This window comes from Bison bison, unplaced genomic scaffold, assembly GCF_000754665.1.
Source record: "Bison bison bison isolate TAMUID 2011002044 unplaced genomic scaffold, Bison_UMD1.0 scf7180017864114, whole genome shotgun sequence".
In the NCBI taxonomy this organism is placed as follows: domain Eukaryota; kingdom Metazoa; phylum Chordata; class Mammalia; order Artiodactyla; family Bovidae; genus Bison; species Bison bison.
The window spans coordinates 274062-289509 of record NW_011494686.1 but is presented as its reverse complement, the minus strand read 5'-3'; the positions used below and the strand labels follow the sequence as shown (position 1 = coordinate 289509).

The window sequence follows — 15448 nt, the reverse complement described above, 5'->3', positions numbered from 1 at the left end:
TTTGGCAAAGTAATGTCTCTGCTTTTCAATATGCTATCTAGGTTGGTCATAACTTTTCTTCCAAGGAGTAAGTGTCTTTTAATTTCATGGCTGCAGTGATTTTGGAGCCCAAAAAAATAAAGTCTGTCACTGTTTCTCCATCTATTTGCCATGAAGAGATGGGACCAGATGCCATGATCTTCATTTTCTGAATGTTGAGCTTTAAGCCAACTTTTTCACTCTCTTCTTTCACTTTCATCAAGAGGCTCTTTAGTTCCTCTTCACTTTCTGCCATAAGGGTGGTGTCATCTGCATATCTGAGGTTATTGATATTTCTCCCTGCAATCTTGATTCCAGCTTGTGCTTCTTCCAGCCCAGCATTTCTCATGATGTACTCTGCATGTAAGTTAAATAAGCAGAACTGCCATACGACCCAGCAATCCCACTGCTGGGCATACACACTGAGGAAACCAGAAGGGAAAGAGACACGTGTACCCCAATGTTCATTGCAGCACTGTTTATAATAGCCAGGACATGGAAGCAACCTAGATGTCCATCAGCAGATGAATGGATAAGAAAGCTGTGGTACATATACACAATGGAGTATTACTCGGCCATTAAAAAGAATACATTTGAATCAGTTCTAATGAGGTGGATGAAACTGGAGCCTATTATACAGAGTGAAGTAAGCCAGAAAGAAAAACACCAATACAGTATACTAACACATATATATGGAATTTAGAAAGATGGTAATGATAACAGTGTATGCGAGATAGCAAAAGAGACATAGATGTATAGAACAGTCTTTGGGACTCTGTGGGAGAGGGCGAGGGTGGGATGATCTGGGAGAATGGCATTGAAACACGTATAACATATGAAACGAATCACCAGTCCAGGTTCAATGCATGATACAGGATGCTTGGGGTTGGTGCACTGGGATGACCCAGAGGGATGGTATGGGGAGGGAGGTGGGAGGGGGGTTCAGGATGGGGAACACATGTACACCCATGGTGGATTCATGTCAATGTATGGCAAAACCAATACAATATTGTAAAGTAATTAGCCTCCAATTAAAATAAATAAATTTATATTAAAATAAAATAAAAGCAGTGCTTCCTTTTGCACACTTGATTTCACTCTCCAGAATGTCTGGCTCTGGGTGACTGACCACACCATCCTATTAATCCAGTATATTAAGATTTTCTTGTATAGTTCTTAAGTGTATTCCTTCCAGTTCTTCTTGATCTCTTCAGCATCTACTAGGTCTCTACCATTTTTGTCCTTTATTGTGCTCATCTTTGGGCAGAATATTCCCTTGATTTTCCAATTTTCCTGAAGAGATCTCTAGTCTTTCCCTTCTGTTGTTTTCTTCCAGTTTTATGCACTGTTCATTGAAGAAGGCCTTGTCGTCTCTCTATGCTGTTCTTTGACACTCTGTATTTAGTGGGATGTACCTTTCCCTTTCTCGCTTGCTTTCGCTTTTTTCTTTAGCTATTTGTAAGGGCTCCTCAGATAAGCACTTTGCCTTCTTGCTTTTCTTTTTCTTTGGGATGGTTCTGTTCGCTGCCTCTTGTAGAGTATTACAGACCTCCAACCACAGTTCTTCAGGCACACTCTTTACTAGATCTAATCTCTTGAATCTATTTATAACCTCTACTAATATTCATAGGGGATTTAAGTCATACCTGGTTGGCCTAGTGGTTTTCCCCACTTTCTTTAGTTTAAGCCTGAATTTTGCTATGACAAGCTGATGATCTGAACTACAGTCAGCTCCAGGTCTTGTTTTTGCTGACTGTATACAGCTTCTCCATCTTCGGCTACAAGGAATGTAATCAATTTGATTGCGGTACTGACCATCTGGTGATGTCTTTGTGTAAATCGTCTCTTGTGTTGTTGAAAAAGAGTGTTTGCTATGACCAGTACATTTTCTTGGCAGAATTAAGTTAGCCTTTTCCTTGCTTCATTTTGTTCTCCAAGGCCAAACTTGCCTATTACTCCAGGTACCTCTTGACTTCCTACTTTTGCATTCCAATCCCCAACAATGAGTAGAACATCTATTTTTGGTGTGAGTTCTAGGAGTTCTTCTAGGTCTTCATAGAACTGATCAACTTCAGCTTCTTCAGAATTGGTGGTAGGGGCACAGACTTGAACTACTATTATATTGAATGGCTTGCCTTGGACATGTTCATTTGCTTTAAAATAAAGTCTATGTTCAAACATATGTCCATACATTTAAAAACTTCATTTAGTCTGCCTAATTCCTAAATGGTGTAATTAAGAAAATTTTTGTTCTAGAAACAACAGGAAGCCAAAATAGTTCTATACTTGTCCTCCCAGAAAGAAACGTCCAGGGCATATCTTTCAAGGTATATAGTACCCCATCTCTTCCTGTAATATGTAAGTAAAGGCAGTAACTCTTCTGTAGGCAGTAAAACTTGGACATGAAGACAGTGACAGTATAAGAAAGGGAAATCATAACTTCATTTTGTTCATGAACAAAGATCTAAATGTTCTAAGCAAAATATTAGCGATCCAAAACTTATAATGTAGAAAAGTTGATGATACATCATAACCACTTAAAATTTGTCTTTCAAATGCCAAGTGGATTATAACATTAGAAAAGTCATTAATCTAATTCACTATATTAACAGGTCAAAAGCAAAAAATTATGATCATCTCAACAGGGATAGAAAAAGCATTTGATGATATTCAATACTTAGGTATGATTAAAAACTCTTAACTAGGGATAAAAAAGAGTTTATTTAAGCTAATAAAGGATGCCTACAAAACATCTTTAGAAACATTATATTCAAATGTGAGATTTTATAAGAATTCCCTTTAAAACCAGGAATGATACAATAAAGTCTATAGGTACTGAGCACAGTGAGAAGAGAAACATGTATAAAAACTAGAAACAAATTCTTTTGAAGGTGACTGGTTACATAGAGAATTTAAGATCTACAGAATAAGAAAAATTAACAAGATTTTTGGATATAGGCTCCGTATGCAAAAACCAATTGCCCTTCTGTACACTGGTAGTAATTAAACTAATTTTTAAAAAAGGTGTCATTTACAATAGAAATAAAATATAAGACATTTAAAAAGTCATAAAAGATGTACAAGACTTTTATGAGAAAACTATACTGAAAGATAAATGAAGAGCTAGATAAGCAGAAAGTAGACCATATTCATAGATAAGAAGATTCAAATAACCATAAAGATTTCAATAAATTGAAGACTGAATTCAGTAAATTGAAGAGTGAATTCAGTAAATTGAAGACTGAATTCAATTCCAATCAAAAAGTCCCAATAGGATTTTTCAAGTAACCTAACAAGCTGAATCAGAAATTTATACATAAGAGCACCAAATTAAGAATAGCCCATTTAAGACTTATTAATTAAATATAGTAGTCAATGTATGGAAATGGTCCAGGGATAGAAAAGTTAATTAATAAAAGAGAAAAAGGGAAGATCACAAATAGACCCACATGTATGGAACCTTTATATGACAGAGACGGCAACATAACCAGTGAGGCAGGAGAGAGAATGGTGCTAGGACAGCAAGTCAATCAAATAAAGTGAAACTGCATTCCTACTTCATATAACATATGAAAAAGAAATCAATATATGTTTATAAGTCTTAATGGAAAAGTAAAATGTTTAGGAAGAAAGCACAGGAGAGTTGTTTTTATAATGCTGGGGTCAGGAAGAATTTTTTTAACCAGACAAAAAGTACTTGAAATAAGACTGATAAATTCAACAATATAAACATCCTCAATAAAGTGCCAAAACATGCCAAAAACTAGAAGAAGGTATTTTTAACATGCATTAAATAATTAGTATCTTAATCTATAAAGATCCCCTACGGATAGACAACCCATTAAAAAATGAGGAACAGAAACAATCACTTCTCAGAAGGAAAACACAAATGGCTGATAAACACATGAAAACTTGTTTAAACTCACTACTAATCAGTAAAACCTTTATGACCTCTTGAGAGGCAAACATTAAGAAGTGTGGGTATTCTAAAATCTTTTCTACTGGTAATGGGAGAGTAACTTGGTACTGTCACTTCAGCAAATAATTTATCACAAAATCACACAAAAGCCAAAAAGATGTAGCATATCCACTCCAAGGTATACACCCTAGAGCAAATTTTTTCAAAGTGTGGCAAATTCAACATGGTGGGCTATGATCCAATTTTAAAAACAAGAGGGTGGAAAGGAATACACAGTAAGAGTTAGTACTGTTTCATGAGAACATTTGTTTCCTAACAGTATTAAATCACTAGGTAAAATGTTCCCCTCCTCTCATAAACTCACATACATAAAATCTAACATTCATTAAAAGAAAACTCACTGTGCTCACTGCATATGTCACATAAATCATAGTCTAAAAAGGAGATGCAGTTTTACATCTAAAGACTGCAAATTTGCATCTTAAATTAAGTATAATGCTTAAAACCAAAGCATCATATTGATTTATCCTCAACAGCAACAGGCTGATTAATGATCAGACATATGTCACCAGTTATCCAATAGAAGGAGACTGGTAACCTAAACTGTATTTATATACAAGAGAATGAAAAGTTTTATATTACTAAAACCATATCCCCAAACTGCGTGGCTTTGGTAATGTTTAAAGTCTTCAAAGGAAAGAAAACCTGGTTTATAGTTATGGACACACTGCTGATATCATTCAGGTAGTAGCTGTCAGAACTCAAGAGTCTCAGGAACTTTTAATATAGTTTTTTAAAAAGAGAAAATGTGATTAAATATAAAAACTAAAATTTTGATGTAAAATTATCCCTGAATAAAAGTGATGCATAAAAAAAATGTAAACAAGAATAAATGTAATTGCTTGTGTAGTTAGGAACAAATAAATTGCACAAGCACAGAAAAGGGAAAGTTTGGTCTACAGCCTTGAAACCCTGAAAAAGGTTCTGGGTTTTAGCTGACCACCTACTAACTGGGATGAGCCAGCCTGAAGAGGCAGCCAGAACTGCATCTCAGGTTCTGTATTAACAGAGGAGTCCTGATCAAAGCCAAGCTGCCACTGCACCTCCACTATCGTCATCATATTTACTAGACCACTGCAATCTCCTGCATCTATGCCCACTTCCAGTTCAGTACACAGAGTACAGTAATCTCTGAAAATGACACTTGGGTATTAGCCCTTTGCTTAACATCCTATAATGGCTTCTCACTTGACAATCTCTCTCCTGGACCAAACTTTAGACAGGGTTCCTCTTAGCCTTCTTTTCAACTAGGCATGAGCTAGGCCCTGTCCTTGGCCTGGGAAACCAGTCTGAGCAAAAAATCCTGCTAAGACACCTATTACCACCGCCGCTTCATCATCTCACCCTACCTCCCAATATCTGATTACCCTTGAGATCGAATCCAGCTCCTCATCCGTCACTCTTGATGTTTTCTTGGTCTGCCTTAAGTAACATTCTTTTTAGGGCAGTTTAGAAAGAATTCTCCTACCCTGATGTCTCCTCTTAGTAATTTTCCACCCAGTGACCACCCCAATCTCTTTGGTTATAAATCCCTGTTTGTTCTTATTGTATTTGGAGTTGAGTACAATATCCTTCCACCTGCAACTGTTATTCTCACTATCCTCTTTCATAGGCTCCTATTGTTTTTCCTTCATAGTGTTTCCTGAAGTAACTAACTATATATTTGTGTCTTCATTTAATTGCTAACCAAGCTGTAAGTTCCATGAGTTCTACATCTGTTATATGTATTATGATATACCTATATACTAGCACATACTAGGTGTTCAATACATATTTGTCAAATAAACACCTTAGGAATTTATTATTTCAAATAGCCAGGCAGCTCCCTGTCATTGCAAGGATGTTAAGGAGAGACACTTATATTTGGTGCTGATGTCGTCAAAGTGGTTCTGTATTGCAGGGAAGGCAATGTAGCTAACCCTAGGGTGTATATCTACACTGATTCCTCCAAGTCATTCCACCCACCTTGGCTTGCAAATTTCACCTACATCCCCATCTATCAGTAATCAAGTCTTGTTGATTCTCTGTTGGATTCTCTTATTATCTTTCCTTTCTATTTCAATTCCACGCCCCTCTTTTTCAGTTCGTTCTCACAAACGAATTATTCTAATAACATAATTTATTTCCCTTTCCGGACTCTTCTCCTCCTAATGAATCTTGCATAGTATTTTAAAATTAATCTTTCTAAAATGCCAGTCTTCAAATGCTTCCTGCTGAAAAACATCCAGTGGTTCATTCATAGCGTAAATGAAATCTTAGGTTCAACTTAACTTTGCAGGCTTTATCTCCTTTCTGTCCTACATGAATGAATAACAAGGCCAACTAACTTACATATAACTAGAATAAACATCACCATTTGTTACTCTTATTTCATGTCCAATGCCGTTTTCCCACCTAGACTATCTTCTCCTTGAGTCTTAGACCTGATTTTGCCATTAACTTGCTATGTGATTTGAGGAAGTTAATCTCTGCAGACTCTGGTTTCCAATCGTAAAAGAATGTTGGTTAAATGATTTCTAAGTTTCCCACCACCCCCCCTCTCCCAACTTTGTCAGTTTTCTATTTAGGGTAAATAATGTAAAAGAAACTAACTCATATGTTTGGATTATAAAAATGTGTTTTTTAAGTATTCAAACTTGACTATGAACTACATGAGGGTAGGGACTCTGTCTTATACTTCTTGTCCTGCATATAGCACTTAACACACTGCAGAGAAATGACACTTATATCTGTTTAAGTAAAACCAAACTTAAAGAATTAAAACCAAACAAACTTACTCTCCCATAGTCCATGGTGGACAGCAACACAAAGGAGGGAAATGTTTCTGCTGATCTTTGGCTTCAATGATTAATACCAGATTTGGATAGCGGTTAGTTAGATAATTGGTAAGGAATCCCATGAAGTTGTAAATGACATAAGCTTCATAGCATTCTCTGCAGGTATCCACATATATTGCAATGCTGGGATATTTCAAAGCTATCCACTATGAAGAAGCATAGATATTAAAAAGTTGTTTTAACAGATGTTAGAAACAATAAAAGGAATTACCACTGCAATTCATGGCACTCGCAATAGCCCTATTTTAAAACTTGAGTTGTCTTGTCACATACTTATATCAAACTTGCTAAATTTTATCATTATGAGGGCTACCAGGTAATCTGTGAAATCAATTTTTAAAAGCAATAAAGATCTTGCATATTGGTAAACAAAAACATTTCTGTTGGGGGTAAACAATGAATATGAAGAGAAAAGTTATATTATGTACTTGAGTTCTTCAATATTAATATAATCCAAAACTTCTTGACATGACCATAGAAAATGATGTTAAAGACATTTTCTTTATATTTAATCAAATTAAAGCAGTTATTTGTAACAATTACATATACTAGGATCCACTGGGGAAGATTTCTGCTTTGGTCCAAATAAATATTGTAATAAATAAAAAGGATGATACGGTAATTTTAAGTATTACAATCTTTAGAGGAATAAGAACAACTCATTTGAAATTTTAAAACATCTGCCTTTTCTATGGTTATACTTTACCTTCTTTATTAACATTAAAAACACTTATAAACCTAACTCCTTATTGCCAAATAACATTACTTTTATTACCTTAATTATAGTATCCTAAAACAAGTTTTTAGTTAATGAGTTAAAATGAAGCATACTTACACTATCCAAACTGTATATGGGTACCATCCAAAGAATCCTATTTAGAAAGCAAAAACAAATTTAAAACACTTTACATGATTAAAAGCATTTTACATTTTACATAACACTTACATTTTATGAGAGAAGCCACACAACACTAGTAGAATCAACGTGTTACCTTATTATGGGTTTCTGTAGCTCAGGTTGTGTGTAATGCACTAAATGTTGCAGTATCACCCAAAGCGAGATAGGTATAGTCAACAGCAAAAAGATTCCAGCAATAAACCAAGCCTTGGTGTGTATGCCAACCTTTAAGAAGCAAAGAACATATTAATATAATTCTCTGATATTAAAACTAAACAGGTAAATATGCTTTTTGTATTTTTTTAAATTTTAATTTATTACTGAGGCTCAGTATTTTCCAAATAACTAGTGGCTATTTTTATTTTTTCTTCAATAACAGCCTATTTGTGCTTTTATAGAAGGAGGGGGTGGATTTTTCCTCATATGGTCTTTAGTTATAGCACTGCATACATTAAGCATACTAATCCCATGTCATTTCCCTCAGATTGTTATTGGCCTTTTATATTTGATTTTTCTGATTAAGGATGTACAGAAATTTTAGAATTTTCTATAAGTCAAATCTAAAAATCTTCTGGTTTTATTCCTCTGTTTTTATGTTGGGATAAAATTTACCAAAGATTTCTCCAAATTTTACTGTTACTCAAAATATGAACAGAAGACTTATTGAGTGCTGTTTGCCTGATAACTTTGCTAAGTTCTTGACATGCATCATGTCTTTTAATCCTCCCATTGGCTAATGAGCACTGCCAGTGTCCAAGGGACCCGTTCAGAGGACCCATGCTAATACAGATTGCCCCTGTAAGAGCACACAGGGCTTCCCAGGTGGCTCAGTGATAAAGAGTCTGCCTGCCAATACAGGAGATGCATGATATGCAGGTTTGATGCCTGAATAGGGAGAATCCCCTGGAGGAGGAAATGGCAACCCACTCCAGTATTCTTGCTTGGAAAATTCCATGGACAGAGGAACCTGGCAGGCTACAGTCCATATTGGGTCACAGAGTTGGACACGACCAAGCACACATGCGTGTCTCTTATACACGATATTATCAACTCAGGACAAGACATTTTCAAAAGGTCTAATTTCTTTTTAAGGTCAATATCTGATCAACATTTTTTTCCTTTAAAAGCTCAATTTCTAAAAATATAATTTGAACTGCTTCATCCTTAAGGCAGAGCTAAAGTAATCCACTCATTTTCTGATAAAAAAAATTTATTTGAACCTCTGTTTTATCTGAGGAGCCCTCTAGAATAAATTTTATTCCTTGTACTCCTGAATGTGAATCCTTTTAATTAAAATTTAAAAAAAGCAAATGCTAGCTTTTTAAAGTGAAAAAGCTGGGAATCTGTTTTTAGTATTTGAGGAGTTTGAGCAGTTAATGGAAATAGAACTGAAGTCCACAACTTCTGTCTTTTGCTGTTTCGAACAAGATTTTTTTTTCATCAAGAGTCAAAGATTACAGAAGTAGAAAACAAAAGTATTGAGAACAAATGTATTTTTATAACAATGAATTTCTACATTCAACTGTATGGAAAACTTGAAAAGCAGATTAGAAAGTCTTGCTGAATGCTAGAAATTAATAAAGCAGTAAGTCAAAAGTGAATATGCAGAGGTGAAGATTTTAAAAACAATGTCTGAGCAATAATTTTCCAAAGATTTTTGCTTGGCTCAATTTCATTTAAAATTCAATACTGAGCTTCCCTGGTGGCTCAGTGGTAAAGAATCTGCCTGCTAATGCAGGAGACTCATGTTCGATCCCTGAGTCAAGGAGACACCCTGGAGAAGGAAATGGCAACTCACTCCAGTATTCTTGCCTGGGAAATCCCATGGACAGAGGAGACTGGAGAGCTACAGTCCATGGGGTCACAAAAGAGTTGGATATGACTTAGCAATTAAACAACAACTCATTTTAATGATGGCAATAATAGTAACATACCCTAGATTTTCTTTATTACAAGGTGATCATTAAGAACAGTATTGCCAAGTACTTTTAATGCCTACATTTGTTTTTATGACTGCTTTAGTGCTAAAAGGTAGAACTTGGTGGCAGACTAGAGAGAAAACTGATGTGCTCATGACTAAAGAAAGCCAAGCATCCTCAGTATGCTGTAAAGGAGAAAGTTCTTTTTCAAATGATCATAAAACAAGTGACTGGAGAATTGACTCATTTCAGTATGGTGATTCCAATTGTAGAAATCTTGCATATGAGAGTTAGTACTAGTTTTACATTGCAAGTGGTAATTTCGATTTAGAAAAGCATCATCCAGCCACATTAATGCTACTAATTTGAATCACTGGTCTTATAACTGTTTTGGTTTTTGAGCTATTTAAAAAGCTGTATGCCTAAGAAATTGAACCTATTGTATGTGTGTACATGTTTATGTAATGTTATAATAAAATATAATAAAATTATATATGTTCTACTAAAGTAGTATTATAAAACAAGATCTTACTCTAGGTATCTGCACAAATTATTAATATGATTATTACATTTATTTTAATTTCTATTTATCTCTAAATTATTCACACTTGAGACACACTGATAGAAGGATGCGATTAATATTAAACTTATCAGCCACTTTTGGGCTCAGAAAAAAGGAGACAAGTAGTGTAGATTTTTTCCCTAAGGTAATTTGAAGAGAGCAGAGAGGAAAGAAAAAACCAATAAAGACCAGCATCCAGAAGTGAGTCAGCTGTCCCTCAGCCAGTGGCTTTCAGAGCAGAGAGTAGAGGGACACAGGAGAGTGCCTTCTGGGCTCACTTCTCAGGGAGAAGCAGGGAGCACTGCCGGAGAGTAGGGAGAGTGGCTACTGGGCACACAGGGCTAGCAGGGCAGCATGGCATCCCGGGGGCGTGTCCCTTACTGACCTCTGTATATGTAAACACACGCTCAGCCCAGTAAGAGTGGACAGATGGCGGCACAGATGGTCGCCTGGCTGCTCCAGGCCTGAGTGTGTTCCTCACGGGCATGGGACTGGCTAGCCAAACCTCCAGTTTTCTACAACCTCAGTTGCCACTGACTTCTCACAGCATGAGCATTGTGACTGTGGTGTTTTCAAGAGAAGTATTTTTTTTTCATACAATACTGGCTCTAAACATGTCAACTACTTTTTCCAGTGCTTAATCAGATGCAAATAACTTTGCTTTGCGTGCTCAGTTGTGAACCTAATCCCAATGAAAATGCTATCCAAAAATGCTATCACATTGCTGCCCCACTATAACAATAACAGCAGCAACTAAATAGCAAATAAACAGCAATAACAACAGTGCTATTTTAAAAACAACAGTGGTAATTAGGGGCTTACTGAGTACCTACTATGTGCTGGGGACAGTGCTAAGCATTTTAAAGACATAAACTCATCCCGTAAATAATGAGAATGACTGTCACTTTAGCCACTTATTAGTCTCAGTGTTCACATCTGTAAAACTGGGATAATTCCTGTTTCAGGGCTTTAAAGAAGATTAAAGAAAATTACACCTTATCTTAGGGACATGCTGTAGTTAGTGTCCCTAACATCTTAACAACAAAACACAGAGGCGGGGGAGGCCCTCCCTTAATCCACACTCCTTTCTATCTGCTGTGCCATGCATTCCCGAGTAAAAAAAATACTCAAACAAAATGAACAAAAACCTGTCTTCATATACTGATACCACTTCTTCACTCCACATTTATTTTTAGCTTTTGCCCGGATGCCTCCAGGGTTTCCCTCAAAGCTCAGTTGGTAATCTACCGGCAATGCAAGAGACCCGGGTTCAATCTGTGTGTCAGGAAGATCCCCTGAGAAGGAGGTGGCAACCCACTCCAGTATTCTTGCCTGGAGAATCCCACGGACAGAGGAGCCTGGCGGGCTACAGTCCATGGGGATCGCAAGAGTTGGACGCGACTTAGCAGCTAAACCACCACCACCACCGATGCTTCCATCGAAACCATGACGAGGCTCACAAAGGACCCTCTTACTTGTGAAGACCAATGGACAGCGCAGCAGCACCAGACTTCTCACTGTTTTGTCCTTCTGGAAGAGGGCACGGCAACCCACTCCAGTATTCTTGCCTGGAGAACCCCCATGGACAGAGGAGACTGGCAGGCTGCAGCCCAGGGGGTCGCAGAGAGTCAGACACGACTGAAACAACTTAGCACATGCACATCTGACGAGCCCATGTGAATGTCTCTCACAGACCTTAACTATGTGTCCCAAGCAGAACTCAAGTGCTTTCAAATCTGAGTTTCCATCGAGTTTCCACCTTGGGAACTGGCATCACCATTTACCTTGTTCAAGACTGAAACCTCAGAGTGGTTCTTGACGTCCCCCTTTCTCTCACTGCCTCTCTTCCCCAATCATATCCCCTGTCAAGCTCTGTTTCTTCAATTTCCATGATGCTTAAAATTCACTTTTCCATCTCTATTTCTGCTATCCTGACTTGGGTCATAAGTCATCATAGCCTGGGCACCCACTACTTCTGAACCACCTTGAAGAGCTTTCTAACTTCTTTCCACTTCCACTTAATTTTCCACAGGCTGGTAGAGTTGTTTTTGGAAGATGTGAACAATGCTGCCCTGCTTGTTCACTTTTTAGATCTTTTTTAAATTTCCTCATAGCATTTCACATCATTTATTGATCTGTTTGTGCTGGTTGTGTTTGCCTCTATCACTAAGTCCCATGAAAGCAGGAGTCATGTTTCCCTCTCTAACCATACAGAATACAGCAGCACTGGGACTCAAACAATCATTTATTAAGTATCAGACATTTGGGCAAAATGAGAAAACAAGTAAAATATAAATTGTGTTAGATGCTGGTGAGTCCTAAGAAATATAAAGAAGGGAAGAGGATATGAAGAGTTGAGGAAAAGAAGCTTGTAATTTTTAAACAGGGGAGCTGGGTGACACTGAAATAAAAACCTGAAGGACACAAAGGAACGGAAATACCATCTAAGGAAAGGCATATTATGACACGCCAAGGCCCTAAGGAGGGAGCATGCCCTACACATTTGAGCAAAGCAAGTGTGGAGGCGGCTCACGAACTAAGGAGAGAAAGTCAGAGTGAGATGGTGGGGGGGTGAGTTCAGATCATGCTGGGGCTTGGCGCCACAGTCAGGGACATGTTGGCTTTTAATCCGGGACTAGCAGTGACTGGAAAACTTTACGAGGATACACATAACGTGACTTATGTCTTCACTAGCTGTTTGGCTGGTGTGCTCAGGATAGTCCAGCCAATACATGATGAGAACCTGGCTCAGGGTGTTAGCAGTGGAGATTGTAGATTAAAATATTCCTTAAAAACTGGTACAGAAAAAGTAGAGTTGACATCAATGATGAAATAAAGATTTACATTTTAAAGCAAAACCAGAAACACTTCACACACAACTTCTCTGCCTTCTGGCGCCCACCCGCCCCTCTGGGGTGCACTGTGCGTCTGTGCTGTGTTCGCCAGACCTCTCCAGTGGCAGCAGGACTTGCTCAAACATAAAGATCACTTTCTCTCCTCTGGCCTCTACTTAGAAGACAGCATTCCTTTCTCAATTCTGAAAGGGGCCATGACGACCCACCACTTGACTTGTAAGCGCAGACATCTCTGGTGAGCTTTACTGTAGTTGTTCAGTCGCCAAGTCGTGTCCGACTCTTCGCGACCCCATGGACTGCAGCACATCAGGCCTCTTGCCCAAGTTCATGTCCATTGCTGAGCTTTATGTACAATGCCAACGTTATCACTCCCCTTAAAGATGGTGACTGGAACTGAAGAGTGGTCAGACCTGGGGAGATGCTGGGCTGTAACGAAGTTCAAACTTAAATACTTACTTATAACCTTAGTAATGTTACTAACTATACTACTTGCATTCATGCCTGTTTATGGTTATTGGTTCTGGCACTACCAAATGTATCCGAATCTCCGATAAAACTAATGATTAGGCCACTTGAAATGATTGACCCAATATATAGTTATATAAGATCCAAGACTGTAACAGTGTACTTTTTCTCCCTGGGAGGAAGCAACAAGAGGGAACCATTTCCTGGACATAAGACAGAGGCCCAGAGGCTTTTGGTTACTGTTGACAGGGCTTAGTTCAGTAACAGTACATTGAATGGCTAAACCTGAAAATCCTCATTTGACCCGTGAACAAGCATTCCCAGTCCCATGGGACAAACTGGTAGCAAAATGCTTCCCAAACTTTGGTCTAAATTAAGAGCGAAAGGGAAAGGATTGTAAAATAACAAATACTGCCCATCCAGTTCTTTGAGAATTAAGTCACTAGCCACTGTGGGTTCTGACCTACAATACACCCTGGAAGGAATTCGGGGTGGGGGTGAGGGGCGGGGCAGACTCTGCAAAAATTGGCAAAACTGGCCTTCAGACAGTCGGCTGTTTTCAGAAATTTTTTATGAATCTGGATTCTTGCATCTTTCCATACTTAGAAACTCACTAAATTCACACCTGTTCCTTGTGACTAGCGATCTTCTACCGAGTACTTGACTGCATCTGCCTCCTTAGCCAGAATCACATATACACCGGCTTCCCCTGTATCTCTTCAGGACAGCGCTCAGAGCTTTCTGAGAGGCTGTCTCCCAGGCTATAATTCTCAGTTTGTCTTGAATAAAATTTTCCATCTCTTTCTTAGATTGACTACTATTTGTCACTGACACCAACAACTAAGAGACGTCTTAAATTAGGTTATGCTACACAGAATTAGTCTTTAAAATAGTTCCTATATTTCAGAGTAAGAAATACTCTAGAGAAATACTTAAAAGTAAGGAATCTCTATTAGTATTAAGATGTCTATACGTGGTTTGGTAGACAAATTATGGAAATAACCTAAATTTCTAACGGATGAGAAATACTTAATGTAGTGTAATAGTCTAGTAACATTAAAAATAACTATATGGACTATGCTAGTATGGGAAAGTGAACAAAAAAATTGAGTGAACATACATAAAACAAACACATACTGAATACAACTTGTTTAATTATATAAAAATATTTCCACACAAAAGGCCCCAAATTGCATAACTCTTGTGAAACAGTTGTTTCTAAGTAAAAATAGTCCCCTGGGTTTTATTGACGTCAAACTTGAAAGTTCACTTCAACTTTTTGCAAAGTGCTTAGTTAAGTATTTACTTTGGGGTCTTTCAGCTTATAGTACTTTCCTGATGTCATAATAAGAATATGACATCAAAAAACACACAAGGCATTTTCCCTGAAAACTTTGTTGGTTTAGAGTTCAATTTTAAAGTAGAACAAGGTCGAACCAACTCAATCCTTTAATTCAGGAAGCTAGTTAAATGCTAATAAAATTCTACACCTGGTCCTTAAGATAGACCTAACTAAGTTCAGTATTTGAACAGATCAGATTTCAGGAATAAAGTTATCTTACTTTCCGGAAATGGATGACTGCCTGCAAAACAGTGGTCTCCGAAGCTGCTATAGTAATATATTTTATTTTCTCAGTCCTACCTCCACCAGTAGCATGCTCTGAAAAACCGTGAACAACCAGAAGCCACACATCGGTTCTGCTATGGGTTCATTACATGACTTGTTTTTCAGGATATCAAGCCTGGAGCATCCGGGTAAAAACAGGCGACCTTAGATGGACAGGAGGTTGAAGAAAGGGTAGGAAGCTGATGGTGCGGGACCCTCTTACCTCCAGTTTCTGTAGTTCCCACACGCAGAGGGGAACCGCAACCACTATGGACAACAGGTAAAGAACCACCGCCAAAGGTCGAATCC

At 37.7% G+C, this 15448-nt stretch overlaps 1 protein-coding gene across 2 annotated transcripts in view; it reads right to left on the bottom strand.

Moving 5' to 3' along the window:
- TMEM184C (transmembrane protein 184C) overlaps positions 1–15448 on the bottom strand; it is a 29577-nt gene that overhangs the window by 13407 nt on the left and 722 nt on the right. Inside the window, exons 2-5 of one of the 2 annotated variants that reach the window (XM_010839160.1) lie at positions 15363–15448; positions 7827–7957; positions 7670–7706; positions 6775–6980 (exon numbers count right to left, since the gene is read on the bottom strand). In XM_010839160.1, the coding sequence (XP_010837462.1) occupies positions 6775–6980; positions 7670–7706; positions 7827–7957; positions 15363–15448 (460 nt within the window). Of the gene's footprint in view, positions 1–6774; positions 6981–7669; positions 7707–7826; positions 7958–15175 lie in introns of both variants that reach the window. The other variant, XM_010839161.1, reaches the window with a different exon arrangement.